This window comes from Andrographis paniculata, unplaced genomic scaffold, assembly GCF_009805555.1.
Source record: "Andrographis paniculata isolate CXL003 unplaced genomic scaffold, ASM980555v1 Contig54END, whole genome shotgun sequence".
Lineage (NCBI taxonomy): Eukaryota > Viridiplantae > Streptophyta > Magnoliopsida > Lamiales > Acanthaceae > Andrographis > Andrographis paniculata.
This window is the reverse complement of record NW_026137589.1, coordinates 3,474,801-3,493,681: the sequence shown is the minus strand read 5'-3', so window position 1 is coordinate 3,493,681 and position 18,881 is coordinate 3,474,801. Positions and strand designations below refer to the sequence as shown.

General features: G+C 33.4%; 1 protein-coding gene across 3 annotated transcripts; it reads left to right on the top strand.

Moving 5' to 3' along the window:
* The first annotated feature begins 319 nt into the window (after positions 1-319).
* Positions 320-18,591, top strand: LOC127255679 (protein ANTI-SILENCING 1). Of its 3 annotated transcripts, XM_051281347.1 has the most exons (13): positions 320-551; positions 731-840; positions 969-1,344; positions 6,940-7,108; positions 7,254-7,373; positions 7,598-8,472; positions 15,841-15,864; positions 16,384-16,476; positions 16,759-16,837; positions 16,948-17,038; positions 17,776-17,884; positions 18,024-18,140; positions 18,249-18,591. In XM_051281347.1, the coding sequence occupies exons 3-13, from the start codon at positions 991-993 to the stop codon at positions 18,330-18,332; spliced, it is 2,115 nt and encodes a 704-aa protein (XP_051137304.1). In that variant the 5' UTR covers positions 320-551; positions 731-840; positions 969-990; the 3' UTR covers positions 18,333-18,591. The 3 variants fall into 3 exon arrangements, with proteins under 3 accessions (XP_051137304.1, XP_051137303.1, XP_051137302.1); XM_051281346.1 differs by lacking the exon at positions 731-840 and having other exon boundaries at positions 320-543; XM_051281345.1 differs by lacking the exon at positions 731-840.
* The last annotated feature ends 290 nt before the right edge of the window (positions 18,592-18,881 follow it).

Here is an 18,881-nt window from a genome sequence, read left to right as displayed (position 1 = left end):
TAAAAAAAATCAAATCTTACAATTTCATTTAAAAAAATTTGAAACTCATACAGTATTGCTGTATCCAAACAAAATTTAGAACAAATAAAGAAAACTACACAAAATATATGTTTCTTTAGTTATCAAATTTTAAAATTTTACTATTTAAATTTTATATTCTTTAAAAAAAAACCTTTTTTTTTTATAATTTTTAATAACATTTCAATTATATATTATTTTAATATTAAATTCAAACAAAATTTTTTCAAATTAGTACTATATTTTGTTACTTAACTGTTAACACAATAATAAATTAGTATATTTAAAAATGAGTGCAAAAACAAGCGGGGCTTTAGCTTTAGGGCGGACGGAGAAGCCTAAGCTGAAGGAAAAGGAACAGTCGCCTGCGGAATTCAATTTTATCCAACTTCTGCGAGAGACGAGAGCTATTAGGTGATCGAGGGTTCGATTCGACGAATTGCAGGTTGTGGGACACTCACTTGGAGTGCCCAACACTAGGGTTTACGGTCCCTGCCATTGTTTTCAAGTTATCGTCTGGGCGAGGTACAGAGGTGCTGTGCCTTCTTTTTATTTTTTGCTTCACGTTGCTTTAATTTCTTCCCTGGAAGTCTTGTTCATCTTTGCTTCTCCGTGTGTTCCAAGGGGATATTTTATTTTTATTTTTCTTGGATTAACATCGGTTGTCACGCTCAGCAGCAGCATTTTTATTTATTGTTATTATTTTTCTTAGGGTTTGGAGTTAGAGACGGGGCTCTTTTAAATGGGAATTTCGTATTGATGAGTTTTCTGAACCATGGGCTTCTGTGAAATGTCATATGGTCTTTTAATAGAACTGTAATGGTATACCCTGAATGTCTTAACTCCTACTTGTGGCCATTTCCTAGCATGTGATGAAACAGTCGAACCCAATACAAACAACTTTTTATGTTATATGGGTTTTAATCTGTTGTGTTTTTGTGAAATTTCAGATTCTGGCATACAGTCGAAGTCATGTCTTATAGGAAAGAAGGGGAAAGAGACGATAATCTTGAGTTCAAGTGGCTTAAGAAAAGAGGGATTGGTGGGAAAAAGAAAGATGTACGGTTCTATGAGTCATTTACTTATGATGGGGTGGATTATGCATTATATGATTGTGTATATATGCATAAGGAAGGTGAACCCGAGCCTTATATTGGAAAACTTGTTAAGATTTGGGAAACTTCTGACAAGTCTAAAAAGATAAAAGTTCAATGGTTCTTTCGACCATCGGAAATTGCTTATTATCTCAAAGATGCTGATGTTTTGGTGAATGAGTTATTTCTTGCTTCGGGTGATGGCATTGGTGTGGTGAATCTCAATCCCCTGGTAATTTCTAATTAAATTAGGGTATCTTTCTTCTATGAATTCTCTCTCTATATGTGATTTAGTTTTTAATTTTCATGTTTAAAAGTTGTCTTTTTAATTTTTTGTATGTGTTGATTTACTATCAAATGGTAATAAGTTTCCGCATTAGTTTTTGCCCATCTGGTTAAATACTTTTGTAAGGATTTGAAATTCTAAGAAATAGTGAGGCAGGATAAAATGCTACAGTCATTTAAGCTGAACTATGTAATGTCTCTCAACTATGTAATTTGTTATATTCACCTTGAACTTGTCTCATTCGATGATGTTTTAGGCAATCATAGCTTACCAAGCTACAGTCTAACTACCCCCTTAGTTCCACAACAGTTACCATGAGGGCTGGCCAACCCCAAAGATCAAACAACTGCTCTTCAATGGTTATATTTCTTTATTTTTAGTGTTTGGGTGTTTCATCTTGATGGTTTTATTTGTGTGCATTAGGTTAGATTACATTGTGTTTTTGTGTTTAGTAGTGTTTTTTGATATTTTTGGATTTGAAAATTTTTAATTGGAAAGTAGCCTTTTGATTTGAAGTTTTGAATGAAAAATAGGTGTTGAATGTGCTATCTTTTAAGGGAAAAATATTTTTATTCAAATTACACAGTCCAACAAAAACAAGACCAAAAACAAAAATGATCATTCTATTTCTCACGTTTCAATTGAACTTTGGGTTTTTTTTTTTTTTTAGATTAATATAGGAACTAGGAAGTATGAAATTCTTGGTTCTCTGGTTTATTACAAAGCTATGTATTCCTTGAAAATTTTTTAGAGGTTGTTTAGCGTGTGACCTAAATGTAATGTTGTTAGTTCTTAACAAAAGTATATGATAGATAAAGTTAATAGAATATGGGGGGAATTTCGTTCAACTTTGACATTATCGACCCATATTCTTTAGCAGCGTAGTTTATGGTGAATTTATTGGCAATATTACCCAAAAGTGAAATAAAATTAATGGTAATGTAGGACAATTTATTTATTTTGTTAAGGATATATATATTTACATTTACACTTACTAAGGATATGGATGAACCAAATAATTCAAGGATTTGAAATAAAAGTTTTACGAATATAGGCTGTGAAAGCTGCAAACAATAACTTATAGGGTGTGTTGTTTTGTGGATTTCTACCCCGAATTTTACTATTCACCAATTATTTCCCTAAAAAAAAATCAAATCAAACACTTAATTTTTTACTTTCTATATTATACTAAAAATCAATTTTTCATTCAAAACGTGATATCAACACCTATTTATATCATATCATATAATTATTCCAATTCAAAATTTTTACAATTGAAATCCTAAACACAAAAGCCAAACCCTCAAAAGAACACACCCATAATGATTGTCTTTTTGTCGTAAGTAAGAATTGTTTTTTATTTTTGTGAATGGAAAAACGTTCAAAGTTTGGAGTCATTGGTTGGAGTTGCCCAATGTCTTTCAGATCCCTGTCCAGTCTTTGTTTCAATCTTTTATTCATGTATTGCTGATTATTTGAAGATCCGATACATTTGGAATGATCCTGGACATATTTGCACCTTTTGGTCGTTGTGTTTTGTGAATCTACAAACTTCAAGATGATTGGCCTTGGTGCCTTTAGTTGGCAAGCATTGCATTGCATTGAGGCATTTGAACTGTGAGGATCGGGATTTGAACTTTCCAAAGTTCTCTTACAAAAATTATGGTGTCAACCTCTTCAGGCTTTGGGACTTTTAAGGTTGTGTTTGTTTGAGTTTTGGACACCATTTTTGCACCTTGCAGTTATAGTGAAATATATGATTTGTTTACTTGTTTTTGTTTTGTTTGTTTGTTTTTTATTTTTTTATTTTTTATATGCTTTAGGTTTTTGGTTTTGTTCTTCTTGAGGTGAGATAGTTGTTTGATGCAATGTTTTTTTAAGGAAGATGGAGAGATTGAATAGTAAAAATTAGGGAATGAATTCACAAGTAAGCAAGCCCATAATATCTTGTTCAAAACATCACATCTAAAATCTATCTTCCATCAAAATATCATATTCAAAAGCCATGTGTGCTCATTTGTTTTTTTATATCCAAAATTTAACTATTTAATATACCGATTTTCTTTCAAGAACATCACATCAAATAACTAGTTTCACTTACAACGTAAAAAAAAAATAATAATAATAGTAAAATAAAATAAAAAACTATCTTCCGACTCTCATTACTAAAACATGCAAATCCAAAGCACCCTAAAACACACCTTAAAGGTTTCTAATACTGTTTTATATGTGTTCTTGAATCCACTTACATTCCTTGTCAAAGTACAACTCACACAAATCTTCTTAGATCCATAAAGGTTGTCCAGATATCACAACTCACAAACAATGGTGTTAGTGTAAGTATCCATGTAAGAGTTTGTAATATTATGGTGGGGATGATCTCATGAGCACAAAACAGAGAATGCCTTGAAAATATAAAATGTTGAAATGGGGCAATACTAATTTTTGGGTATATTGATACGTAAAATGCTTTGAACTAATGTGGAAATATTTTGTTGGTTTGTTAATCGTATGGGCACAAAGTGGACCAGTGTGATCGATTACTCAAGTGTGCTTTGTGTGTTTATGTGACATATAACTGCTATGTTTTTATCTTTTACACCACTTACAAATGATTTCAATGAGTGATAAAAAATTGTAGCATATGTGCATAATGCATTAGTTTTGCAACAAATGCATTATATGTGGTTCTAGTTTGTAACATAGAAGGGTGTAGAGTTGCATATGACAAATGACATGCTAAATATAGGTGCATCTAATAGAATCTTATATAAGATGTATAGGGAGGTTGGATTATATCATGTCATTGTCTATGTAGCATGACTAATCCTAATGTGGTATAGAAGTAAATGGCACAGGAAACTAAAGCATTTTGAATTGCCATATGTCGTTGTTTAAATAAAATGGCGATGGCTTGAAATCTTTTACATATTATGATATTTTGGTTATTGTACTTGTTTCCTTTTGCTTTTTGCACTTTTCAAGTTAGGGTGTGTTTGGTTGAGGGTTTGGATTTTGAGTTGGGATTTAAATAGTAAAAATTTTGAATTTGAATAGTTGTATGATGTGATATAAATAGGTGTTGATGTGATGTTTTGAATGTAAAATTGATTTTTAGTATAATATAAAAAATGAAAAATAGGTGTTTGATTTGATGTTTTTTGGGGGAAAAATAGGATGAATAGTGGAAATCCAAACAAATCCCTCAAACAAACACACCTTTACTATTAAGAGCGAATTTTATTTTATTTTTTTATCATTTTACAACTTAAAGTACTGTTTACTTTTTTTAAAGTCTTTATATATATATATATTTGAGGTAAAATAATAGCTAGATATGATGTTTTGAACATGATGTTTTTGGAGTGTAACTGAGAGATTAAATAGTGAAAAATAGGGAAAGAAATCGCAAGTAAATAGCCCTTAATTTACTCATTCAGATATGATAATATTTTCGTCATCATATTGTTTCTTTTTTATTACCTTTTTTCCTTCTCGTGTTGATCTTTGAATTTTAAGTATTATATCAAAACATAGTACAAATCAAGGGAAAAAGAGCAAATATACTTCAATTAGTATCTTATAATACTAATATAATGACATTTATACAAAAAATTATACAAATATAAGAATATTTTTAATATTAAGTACAATGACGTAAAAGGTAAATATAACTTTTAGAGGCAGACGGAGAGAGCATATGTTAATTAATTTATATGAGGTCTAAGAAATTGTGTCGGTAATATAAAAAATAATATTTTATGTTGAATGTTGACTATTGTAAGAGGATAAAATATATATATTGGGAATTGTCTCGGAAAAGAAGTTTGTGGGGAAACAAACCCATATATTTTTATTTATTTGTATTATATGATATTTTATTCTGTAAAAAATGATTTACAAATAATATATATTTTTATTGAGATATAGTTTTTAAAACATTTAAATACATATTTTAAATTTCTTTGATCCTATATGTATTTCGTCATAAATCAAATATTAGTTAAATAACTAATCTTCAACCCAATTTCCAATTTAGATTTGAACCGGTAACCAAACACACCAAAAGTGATTAAAAACAAGTCAACGAGAGGGGTTTTGGGAATCTCACAATAACATAGTCTTTAAAAATGAGGATTTCTCCTTGGATTGGGTCATTCTCCACATAGTCTCATGGTTGGGGAATGGTACAAAGCCCATTTCCTAGATATGGACCTTCTCCTTTTCTTTCTTGGTGAACAATCATCAAGATAGTATACATAGGGTGACCGTAAATCTCTGACATCCAAACCACTTATTTTGTGGAACTCTTTAGATCATTCTTGGTGGAAAATCAACATAAATGACTCAACTTTTGGTAAATCAGGATCAGCTAGAATTGGAGCAGTCATTGGTATCATCACAATCACATGTTCTTTATCCTCTCTAAGCATAATGGCATTCGAATGCTGTAGAAATTCTGGCAATTGTTGCAACCCTTGATCCAGTCCTTGAGAACCAACACGCTCCTCTTAAAAAAAGCTGTTGAATGCGAATTGAGAATGCTCTTGCTTGGATCCTTGTTTCTTCACCTCCATCAAAGCTGAAACTTGAAATAACAAGCTACGGCTTTTTATCAGAAACTTTCCCCGTCATTTTCAACGCCCTCCATGCAGCATAAGAAGACTGCATACTAATTGGGATAAATAAGCGATCATGGTGCTGTAAAGTGCCATGGTGTTTGCAAAAATTATTAATGTCACTAGATTGTGTTATCTTCATTCATTACTTTCATTGTATGTTCATAACCTTACACAATGCCTATTTCCTTTCTACAGTTAAAAGTAGCTATAACTTTCTTTCTCATTAATGTTTGCTTCCTTGTGTAGATAGTAAACAGCTTTATAAATATTATATTATATGATTTGCACCAAATACCTACAAATGTTAATATATATATATATATATAAAACTACATTAATAGAACTAAAATAGCATCTAAATATGCAGTCTTATATGTAAATGCAAACATAGAGCTTCTAGCGCTCTACATCTCACTAACGCCAACTTGCACTAAGCTACGGATGCTATTGATTAAATTCTGAGCGGCGGTAGCTGCAAACTACCGCTCCGCTCTGCAACACCACTATTAGCATGCTATTGAAAATTATACTTCAATCCTTTCTACTCTTTATTTCCACAATCCAAACAGAGGATTAATGAGTTGTGGATGAGATTTAATTGTGTCAATAGGTCTTAATGGAAGAACTTCTTACATTGCAAATATATGTCTTGAACATAATAGGTCATTTTAACCTTCAAAAGCAGAAAAATATATTGTAACATGACAAGGGTAGTAGGAAATTGTCCTGGTGAAACTAATTTACTTCTAACAGAATTATAGAAGGTAATTGTTCGGGACGATTTTCAAATATATCATTGTTGCCCATTTAATGAAGTTTTACTTCTTTTGTTCCCGTTAATTAATAGCACTGCTGCTGTAATTGTGCTTCATGTGAATTGAGATGGTAATTTGTCTTGCTTTTTATTTGTTAAAATCAGGAAGCTATTGCTGGGAAGTGCAATGTTGTTTGCACTTCAGACGATCCTAGAAACCGACAACCTTCAGCTGAAGAACTTAAAATGGCACATTATGTCTTTTACCGCACCTTTGATGTTAAAAGCTGTACAATATCTGATCAGATGGGGGACACAGTTGGTGGGCTTGAAGGTATGCTGTTTTGCATCCTTACATTTTTTTTTTTATTTTTTTATCATTTTATATGAAAACCAATGATGCAGGATTCCCATTATTGCTGCAGTATCTTGTGATTCTTTCAGTTGCTTATACATTTGTCTCTCTATTGTTGTCGTAGTTAAATTTGTTTTTAATCGAAGAGAGAGCATCTGTAGCGTCGACATGTCTAAAAATGTTTCAAGCATGAAGGGTGAGGCAAGAACTCCCATTACTTGTGAGGAGACAACAAAGCTTTTGGGTAAGTACTTATCTGAGGAATTTAACGCTGTGCAACCTGATGAATATTACAATTGTATGATAGCAGAAGATATGAATGTGAAATGAGCACAGGTGAAACAGGAATTTTTCCTATTAGTCAAGCTCAAGTTGAAGAAAGAGTCAAATCTGCAAGAAGATCAGCTACTGTAGATAATAATCAATCAAAGAGAAAAAGATTTGACAATGCAATTTTGTCATCTACAGGTGAAGATACAAACAGTGTCCATGGTAATCTGGTTGCTGGTGCCCCTCTGTCAAATGCTAAACTGAAGTTTGAACGTCTACAATATTCTGTGGAGTCTGGGAAAGACATGAAGCCTTCTGAAACTGCAAGTTTGTACGAAGAGAAGACGACCAAAGAGACAACAAGATCTGGGCAGACTGTGGAAGCTGTTAGGCTAGAAAGGGATACTAAATTGAAAGAAGTTTCGAGTGTTTTGGCTGGAAAATCACCAGAATCAAACATGATTGAAAATTCAGAATCTGCACAATCAAAAGATTCTGGCTCTAAGCGTAAAAATCTTAGTGTTTGTGCAGAAACACCTACGGCGGCTAATCTTGTTTCACCTCATGAAACAATGAGGTCATTGAAAGCCAAACTTTCACCTAGTGAAAAACCAAAATCAGAATTCGAGAGATCTGATAAAGTCGAAAAAATAGGCAAAAGTTCTTATGCCGCAAAGAAAGAATTGAAGACTGACAATGACCTATCCAAGGAAAAGTCAAAATCTGGATTTGATGTGGCCAAAGATAAATCATTAGCTAAGGATGCAAATCCAATGGATGGGTTTCCTCAGAAGAAAGCAAAAGTCGAAGATTCTTCCCAAATAACAAAAGATGATGGGGATGACAAAAACTTGAAAGAAAAAGCATATGCCGGTAAAATGAAAAAGTTGTCATCATTTGGGATTCCTTACGAAAATAAGGAAAAACCCACAGTTGGCAAGGAGGATTTGATTGAATGTCGTTACGAGAAGGTGGGGAAGCTTTCTAATGATAGGTTGACTAGTGCGGCATTGGGGGATGGTGACAAAAAGGTTGGATACAAAACATTTGAAGTCACTCGAAGGCCAATTGCCGTAAGTTGAACCTCGTGCGTGCATTACTTTGTTCTTTTGAAACATTGCTTGATTTTAATAGTTTTTATTTAGAAAATGAATAATTCATTTTGGGTGCAAATATGAAGTTCTATGCTCCCAAATAGGCAAGATTTATGAGCTAAATAGATTATATGCAAAGACCTGCGATATAACAAGAGAGTTGCATATTAGTATCTGCTCTAAGCATCATCAATTATCAATTGCCCTATGAATATGATGTTGAGAAGATTAAAGGACTTTATATAAGTTACTTAATACACAAGTTGATATTGATCTTTTGACATGATAAAATCCATGTAAGTTTGATTTCATTAGGGTTTGTTTGTCTTTGATTTATAACCATTTTCTACACTATTCACTCTGCATGGTTCCTCATAAAATATACTATTTACTCTAATAAAATATTATATCAAAATACTATTAAATCAAATCTCAAATCAAAATCTCAATTTCAAATCAAAACTGAACACACCCGTAGATTTCATGATGTGAAAATAGACAATTAGACATTGCAAAACATAGTTCCACTCTTATAGATTTAAAGATAGTCTTTATATTAAAGAGAAGATATTTTGAGTATCATGCTATGGATGAGCATGTCACGAAGGCTAAAAAGGAACCATTAGCTCATGTAGTTCTTTCATGAGACAAATGGTTTTTGTATAGGTTTCTTATAGAAAGGATGTTCAATTTGTTATAAACTAATTATCTTAGGCAATTTTGGGCATTCTAACATCACATGTGATAAACTTATGTAAATGGCCTTACATGCAAGGAACTTTCGGCATTTAGGGTTTATTTCTTTAAGTAAATTTTCTCAAATTTTACTATTTGGACTCTGCGTTTCTAAAAAAAAAATACACTTTTTTTCCTCACAAAATATCCAATCAAAAATGATTTTAATATCAAACCCAAACCAATTTTTCCCAAGCTCAACTAAAAGAAATACACCCTTAAGGTTTAGTGGTATATTTATATTCACAATATATATAGATTGAAACTATGTGCTTTTTTTCTTTTAATTAATTTTAAAGATTTTATGATAACTTTATTGGAGATTAACTTTTACTTTGTGCTTGTGTTTGCTAAGCCTTTTGTAATAGTTATATTTTCTTTAATTTTCACTAGTTTATGTGCTAATTCTCAAGGGTTTGTTTGGTTGTGGGTTTTCAAAGTTTTTTACTATTCATAACTTTTTCCTTCAAAAAATCCAATTGAACACTTATTTTTTATTTTTATATTACACTAACAATTTTGCATTCAGAGCATTATTTCAATACCTATTCGATTCAAAGTTTTATTATTCAAAACTTAAACCAAACCTCACAACCAAACACACATTTGTTTAGGAATATAGCTATAGCTAAAGGAGTTATGTTGTTTCTACCTTAATAAATCTCCAACTTACAAAATCTTTTGTGCGATATGCTTGATTCATAAATCCAATTCGTAACTAAATGGCCACAAAATGCATGTGCCGGGCAAGTTGAGTCTAGTTGATGTAATCAAGAGTGTGTGATGATTAGGATTTTGGCTTCATTGGAGTCAACGGTGCCAATATGTTTTAGGAGGATTAAAAAGATCCTTGTATCTATTGAATATTCTTCGCCATTGAAAATAACACCATTAGGAGATTTTCAACGGTTAGTTTACTTATTATTTTTTTTAATTTTGATATTTTTGAGGTGAAATAATTGTTGGATATGATGCTTTGCATATAAAAAGGATGTTAGATGAGATCTTTTCTTAAGAGAAATCGAAAGGTTCTATAGTAAAATATCGAGAAAAACACTACGTGAATAAACCCTATGTTTCCCGCAAAGTTGTTCCAAATTTTAAAATAAGACTGTTAGATGATCGTAATGATGGCTTTACCTAAAAACTTCAGCTATTAGGGATATGTATCATTAATTTATCTACATACGGGAGTCAACCAACACGCCCCCTTACGTGCAAGGGAATCTAAGCGAGACTTGCACGTGAATATATGTTGGATGGGGACGGTGGGATTCGAACTCGAGATCTAAGGCTCTGATACTATGTTAGATGCATTCCGCCTCACCTAAAAGTTTAAACTATTAGGAATATGTTTCATTAATTTATATACATATGGGAGTCAACCAACAAAGACGAATGTAATTTTGATCCTATAAGTGATATCTCGTACATACCTCACTTAAAGGACCGGAATTACATTTTTTTTTTTTCAAATTTATAAGATTGATCATCAGACTTGCATTGGGGGATAAGATCGGTTCATAATGAAGGGGAAAACCCAAGATATCCTATAGAGACCAAGAAAATGTACCTAAATAGACTTGTCATCAAGCACAAAAGAAAAAGATGAACACTCTAGATGATGGCAACAAATAGGCATTGTTTGTCAGTTGATAAAGAACATTCTCAAGCTAGAACTTTTCTCCTATGGAAAATTTTCTTGAACTAGTGTTAGATGGTAATGTTAACTTACTAAATTTGAGATTGGAAAGTGTTTATATTCTTTGATGGTTTGGAGAATGTGTGTTTTTGCCCTACATCCTATTTGAAGATTAGGTATCAACACATGTGGTAACACATAAGATTGACAATTCGGAGCATATATTTGTGAAAGGATTCTCATGTATGATCTTTGATGTTGTCATTATATAACATAAGGATCAATGCCTATCTCTTTACTTAGATTGTAAAATCCTTTTTCCTTCTTCAAAAGAGATATTCAAAAGTTTTAGATGAAGAGATTCAACAACACAAACAAGTAAATAGTAGTAAGACCTAATCGTTGCCGGGGAGATTCAAATAATACTCACTACCGACATCTTCTATTTCAACATATAATGTTTCATCTTTGCCATGGGATATCTTCTTCATCATGGTCTTCGGTTTGATAATCTTCTTCATCATGGTCTTCGGTTTGATTTTGATTTGGTGTATTTGTGTTGTATTACACCTTACTTTAATGAATGGCTTGTCTGCAAAATGCTTTCCCTCTTGTTTCCTCTTATAGAATGAGATCACGTAAGTGCTAATAGGATTTAACTAGTAGGACTATGTTTAAGAACAATTGAATCCAAAAATTTACCATTTAAACCTAATGTAATATTTTCCACATGATGAAAAGTTATAAATTGATTGGTCTTGTTTTAGTAGTGCTTAAATATGGCATTTTGACACCGTAACCAAAATGTTTTGAAGAAAATGAAAAATATGTTATTTTGGTTATGTGACTAGATGATGGTGAGGGTGAATTAATCGGAAAGCGTGTTGAAAATATTTTTTTGGAAGAACAAACCAATTCTCTCTTATAATTTTTAGACTATCTATGAGACCACATATGTGAAATTGGTTGTAACTTGTTTTTTTGAGAGAGTTTATGAATCCACCATGTACAATGAAGTTAATTGCACCTATTGACTAACTAACAATCATTTATAAAAATCTAATATTGTCAAGTAAAATGTGTTGCAATTTAAATGAATATTAACATTTTCTTTTTCTTTATTTGTCTTGTGTGGTTTAGTCGTATGAATTATTTTTACGTTAGTGCTTACTGCTTATGTAGTTTAAATAGGAGCTTGATTGCCTTATGTGCACTGTAGTAGTGGATGAGTTAATCAGGCCTATTCGATATAAAATTTTGAAGTAATGTTCCTTTAATTTTCTTTTGTTTAAAAAACTTGATTAGGTAGTGAAACTCATTGGTTGTTTCAAAAACTTGGATTCAATGATTAAGACATTAAGGCTTTAAGGTAGCATGTCTTTGATTGATTGATGCTGCCAAAAACAACTATAAAGTTTGTTTAACACTGTTGTGGAACAAGGTGGGGTGGTGATGGCTGTTGTTAGAGGATTTGTTATTGTGAGTTTGCTGAGTTGAAGGCTATATCATCTAAAGTTGAAGGTATTCAAGGCTGTTCAAAGGAAATTTGAAACCCTTTATATGAGCATCATTGATAAGATATGTATGTATGACCTTTTACCTTTCTGATACAACTGTTGTGGCTGATAAAGCGGTTGTGGTTATGTACGATGCAAATAAAATATGAAGGAATGTAAGTGTAAGGTGACTTTTAAGTAGGAATAACAGATCACGTAGTGTCTTTGGGAACATTGCGAATGAAGTAGGTAAAAATTGTTGGAGCTAAGGCATATAGTTGAATTAAGGATGATTTGCAAGAGCAGAGTACTCCTGTGCTGGAGAATGTTTTGCTCTTCTTTATGTTGCTGATGTGGATTTTGTTGCAACAACTAGTCTTGAATCATTGAAGGGGTCATTCTTGTTATTAAGTCATTATCATCAACATGGAAGATTAGCAGTGATTCAATGGGAGCAAAAAGACTTAACCAACTAATTGGTCAGGAAGTGGGATGAGACTCGGAAGTTTGGTTTTATAGGGTAGCCACAACAATATTTATGTCACAGCACATACAAGAACATAAAGTACTTTATTCCTACAGGGGTTGCTTTGTGTGCAAATATCACCTGCAATGAATGATTGCCTAATGCATAGTTCAGTGTGAGCCATCCAAGATGTTTGAGAAGAATCCACAAGGAAGAAAGTGAAGAATAATGAATGAAGAATATTAAACATATACGATTTTGTGAAGGGAGGAGGATATTGCGCATTTAAAAGAGGTAGTTTCAACTTTCTAACCGAGAGGATAAAAGAGACGAAAGAAGATAGGCCATACCTACTTCTATGATAACTTTTTAGAATGCGACTTTACTTTAAGATTGTACTTGTGTCATCTTATTAAACATGTGACATGTATTACCCACTTTGATTTTTCGTTCATAAAAATTGTTGTCTTCTTCCATCGCATATCAATCATTTGGTACCATGATGTTTTTTAACCCCATGGAAGCACTATTGGAAAGATTTGAGCTGGTTTATTGGACAAAATGTGCTAGAAATTATAGGCTTATTTGGGTAGTTGGCGGGCTGAAGGCTGAATGGCTTTATTTTATTTGTTCGGGAAAGAAATATCTATATAAGGAGAAGGGTTGGATTCCAACCTGGATAAAAAAAAAGGAAAATGGGCTAGCAAATAAAGTAGAATCGTGAGAATACTAAGGTTATAAACAAACCGATAGATCATCCAATCCCCATGCTCTGCATTCTGCAAATAAATCAGCCAATTCATTTGCTGTATGAGAGATGTGGCGAAAAGTGATGTCAGAACATTTGGAGATGTAGAGGCAGAGCTTATTGATGCTTGAATTAAGCCGCCATGGATCCAACCTAGAGTATTTTTTGAGGCACACTAATATAGATCTAGGCCAATAACATGTTCGAGGATGTGATAGATAGCCAGTAGTGTTGCCACATTTAATCTGATATCCTAACATATTTAAAGAGGATGAAGATTGTTAAAATATTTTGCAGAAACTCTAAAGCTTGCATTATTGATCATCAAAATAAGGGGTCTATATATAGACAACTTAAAACAGACTCGATAGACTCAAATTTAGATAACGTAATCTAATAGATATAACCAAATTTAAATCTAAATCTAACAAATCTAAAACTAAATATCGAAAATTTCTCGACACCCTCTCAAACTCAAGTGGGATCGCAGAAACCAACTTGAGTTTGATAAGAAAGTTAAACAAAAACCAAAAGACGCAAACGCAGATAACAGTTGCTTGGTCCGTCGTTGGCGTCGCCGCTCTCGACTGAGCTTCTATTCTCGCACATAATAGTTGCTCGTCTGACGTCGCATTTGCCGCTCTCAACTAAGCTTCTGTTCTCGAGCGCAGAAATGAACGCAAATAAAAATAACAGTTGCTTCATTTCGTTGCCGCCGCCGCAATATATGATTGGAATCCAGAAGTTCCTAACGAAAATCCGGTTGATGGTGACAATGATGATTAATGCCAGAAATAATGCTCTCGACTGAATTAGAGTAAAAAACAACGGGATTCTCGACGAAGTCGGAAACAACAAGACTCTCGATGGAGTCCGAAATAACAGGACTCTTGATGGAGCCGAAAATAACTGCACTCATGATGGAGTAACAAGACTCTCGATGGAGTCGAAAATAACGACACTCACGATGGAGTACTAGGACTTTCGATGGAGTAAAAAATAACGACACTCACGATGGAGTAACAGAACTCTCGATGGAGTCAAAAATAACGGCACTCACGATGGAGTCGAAAATAACGGCACTCACGATGGAGTCGGAAATAACAGCACTCATGATGGAGTCGAAAATAATAGCATTGGAGAAACGCAGCAGACGGATCGTAGACCAATGCGCAGATATATCTTAAAAAGTAGACAAAATCAGGATTAAAGACAATCAAAATTATAAAAAGAAAGGGCTATAAACGCAGGGTAGACTATATCTACGGCATTAGAAAAGTAGGCTCTGATACCATGTTAAAATATTTTGCAAAAACTCTAAAACTTGCATTATTGATTATCAAAATAAGGGGTCTATATATAGACAATTTAAAACAGACTCGATAGACTCAAATCTAGATAACGTAATCTAATAGATATAACCAAATCTAGATCTAAATCTAACAAATCTAAAACTAAATATCGAAAATCTCTCGACAAAGATGATGTGTCTGAAATGATCTAGAATTATTGCTCTACTACCGGAAGGACCTTCTTTACCAAACACTGGGTTGTCTAAGCTAATTTTCCACCAATTGCGATGGGGACGAAACCAAGTTGGTATTGATGTAATATTTTGAATGAAAAGTAAACTTTGGATATGATGTTTTTTAGAAACATAATTCTTTATGAATAGTTGGAAAACAAATTTGAAAACATAAGTAAATAGATCATAATTTTTTGCTCAATCTATATAAGAATCATACAGGTGAATTGGCCATATGTTTGTAGAATTTTGGAAGCTTTTAGAGTGAAAATGTTTATTTATTTATTTATTACAATCTGAACCAATTGAAGAGTAACTGCTAATCTGCACATGTTTGGTCTTAGGTATAAAGAGAACTCTGCCCAAAATGAGTAGATTTTCTTCATCTCAGTTTTTAATCTCTTCCTTTCCAATTTATCTTTTTATGATTGGCATGTAATTGAGTGCAACAAATAAAGATATATTTTGCTAATCAATATAGTGCATTTTTACTACTGCATGCCTAATAATGGATTCATGTGTCTCTCCTGTACTGCTGTACATAAAAGATCTAATGTGTGTTTGCTTCAGCATATGTGGTTAATGAAACTCAGATACATTCTTTTGTAGACTTTTTCTGGATCAATATTACATGCTATGCTTGCTTATCGGTACAGCTATGGCTCTTTATTTTGGGTATCATACTTTTTGTCTTGTGGTTCTATTCTAATATTCTATGTTTTGGTTTGCTTGCAGGAAACAAGTAATTGGATAAAATTGGTGAGTTTTATCATTATTCATCATGTCCCTTAATGTCTGCGAGCAAAGATAAAGTTAAACATTATATTCCTCTTTGTTTTCGTAATTTATTCTTCACTTTTGGTGCCCTTACTTTTCTGCGTTGAGCAACTACGATGATAGTTGTGTCATTAGTGTCATTTGCAATTGAAAAAATTCTTATTGTTATTTACTATAGCAAGTTTTTGTTTGTGCGATCCTTATTTCTGTATGAAATGGATGCTCCTTGATGCCAACTATCTGCTTGAGCTGGTTGTTTAGATGCTTCTTTATTCTTTCTTCTCACATTTAAGTCAATTAATGAAGATGTTTAAAATGAACATTATCTACTGTGTTGTCCTATGGCAGATATCTCTTTACATGTCTATTAACATACAGTTGTAAATAGTGGGTTAAGTCTATTAACATACAGTTGATTTTATGAAGAGGATGTGATGTTTTGTGCTTGTGCTGTTCAATAATATACATTTGCTCACTACTTTTTATTTATATCTTGTGCAGTCTTGGGAGGAAAAAATGAAAAGGGCCCATGATCAAGGAAGATTGATTTTACTACAGAACTTCGATCCAGAATACACTTCAGGAGACATAGAGGTATGGCTGCCACACTTCCTGGAAAACTATTTAATCCTTTAAGAACTCTGTTGAAGCAAGGCCTGCTAGTAACTTGTGCTTGGTGATTTGTTTTGTTTTCAGTGTTTTAGAGGATGTGGTCATAAATTTTTATTTGGGGTTTTATTTATTTAATTTGATTTCCCAAATGGAATTTCTTGGAATCCCCCCCCCCCCCCCCCCCCCCCCCCCCCCGACAATACTTTCATCAGTTTTTAGTAAAATAGATTGTGCTGTCTGATAATTTTGAGAATCTGCCTTCAGGATATTATTTGGAGTGCATTTAAGGAACATTGTACCGCTAAAGTGGTGCAACATACTGCTATTTCTAATCCTCACTCTGGTATGCAGATATATTTCACACTCACCATATCTTGCTCTTTGCCATCATATGACCATCTGAGCTAGTCTACATTTCCACCGTTTGCCTACCATCTTCAAATTGTGTTTCAGGCCAAGCTTTTGTCATATTTAAGCTGAGGGATGCTGCGGACAAAGTAGTTAGAAAACTAAATGATGAATGCTTAATGCTACCAAACCAGAGGTATATGTTTCTGTTTATGCCATAGTTAAGAGCAAGCTTATTTTTTTTCCTGATTCAATGTGTGGATCAAGTCTCTTAGACTATTTTTGCTTTCAAGGATTAAATAATCTTTATGTTGTAATTGTTTATTTTCAAGGATTACATAGTCTTTATGTTATATAATCATGAGTTAACAAATCTTCAAGAGTTTTCTGGAATCAACCTTTTGGTTTGAGGGTTGGGAAAAATTCCTTTAGGATAAGAAGGAATTCATCTATTTCTTGCTTTGAATTTCCTTTGAATAAGATTTTTATTTTGTAATAATAGTCCAACCTGATAGACCCCCTCGCATTGGTAGCCCACTCCCAAATAGGAGCGACACTGTCACTGCCTCACATTATTGCTGCTGGAGAATGTTGTCGTTGCTGCTTCTGAATGCTCCATCCAGACACCATTGACCATGACCTCTACACATTGCCAGACTCTGCAACCCACTTTGAGCACAAGTCTGTTTATAAAAGGATTGGATTGTCAGGGAGAATGTAGTATTGGGACTAAGCCTATTGGATTAGGGTTAATTATGTTTGCAATAAAAAACTGCTTAGGGCTAATAATGTTCTTGAGTTATGGATTAAAGAGTTTGGAGAAAGCTGTTCTTTTTCTTGGGTAGGGGTATAACAAGAAAGTTCCAAATTCCTTTTATTGAATTTTCTTTGATCAAGTTTTTACTAACGCCTCCCAAACCAATCAACTCACAGGCCATTGGTTGCATCCACCGGATATTTTCCCAAGTTGTTCGAAAAGCATATTACATTTGTTGGTCATTTGGCTATTGACAAAGCTAGGCGTCAAATACAAAGGGAATTGGTGTGCCTACTCTTTCATCCTCTCTCTCTCTCCCCTCCTCCCCCCCCCCCCCCCCCCCCATGTCACTTGATTATTTTGTCATGTTTTCTGACTTGTCCATTGCAATATTGATTTATTCTTGTTTGCATTGCATTGCCAGAAAGAAGCTGTGTCTACCTCTCATTACTCTCAGAACAACACAATCGAATATGAGATGGCATTGGCATGGTGCTTGTTGCAGTCAAAATCCGATAAATGGTGGGAGAAGCTTTATGAGGTGAAATAATCCACAGCCCTTCTCAATCTAGAAAATATTCATTCTATCTCTATTTTATTTTTAATCTATACATTGTTCTTAACATGCCATTTGTCTTTTGTTTATTAGCAACAATGGAAGGAGTTAAAGAAACTCATGAATGAACTCAAGTCGAAATCAAAGTGTTCATCTATATTCAGCACAGCGGTCTGAATTTGCTGCTTACTTCAGTCCCTGGTTCCAATTTTGGACTCGGTTTGCTTCTCACCCCTGGCATTATGAAAATTCTTTCTAGAAGCTTTGGTGTATGCTCCATGTACATACATACAACAACAGTAAGCATTAGCCTGTCTAATTTCCCTTTGTCATGCTTACCAAACAGACTTTCTGATGGAACAAAACTCGAATCTGAGTTCCCGTGCTCAATATAAATGTAAAATAGGGGAGAGTGGCCTTTATCTTATTGACTTCATCTTTATATTTTCACATTTATTTGGTCAGTTTTTTTCTTGTGAAACTTTTGAGTTCCAGGTGTTGGATAATGGGGTAAACTTCTGTAATCGTTCGATCATGAGCCATGCAATACGGGTGATCGATTGGACTCCAATCAATTGATACCTAATCGGTCATCAACCAATAGGCCATTATGGGGTTTATGTGCCACCCTGTTTAATTGGTCATTTTGAGGTTAGTATGCCAAGTTTGATGTCCGATCTGAACTTGATGGAGCACAAGGTAACTAGTGGTTGTCACATAGTTGCA

What these genes read in the sequence shown, in the direction of transcription:
- LOC127255679 (XM_051281346.1), top strand. Translation starts at nt 991, where the DNA reads ATGTCTTATAGGAAAGAAGGGGAAAGAGACGATAATCTTGAGTTCAAG. An exon ending in TCACTCGAAGGCCAATTGCC is followed by an intron (nt 8,473 to 15,840) that starts GTAAGTTGAACC and finishes GTTTGCTTGCAG; the next exon opens with GAAACAAGTAATTGGATAAA. An exon ending in GTCAAATACAAAGGGAATTG is followed by an intron (nt 17,885 to 18,023) that starts GTGTGCCTACTC and finishes TTGCATTGCCAG; the next exon opens with AAAGAAGCTGTGTCTACCTC.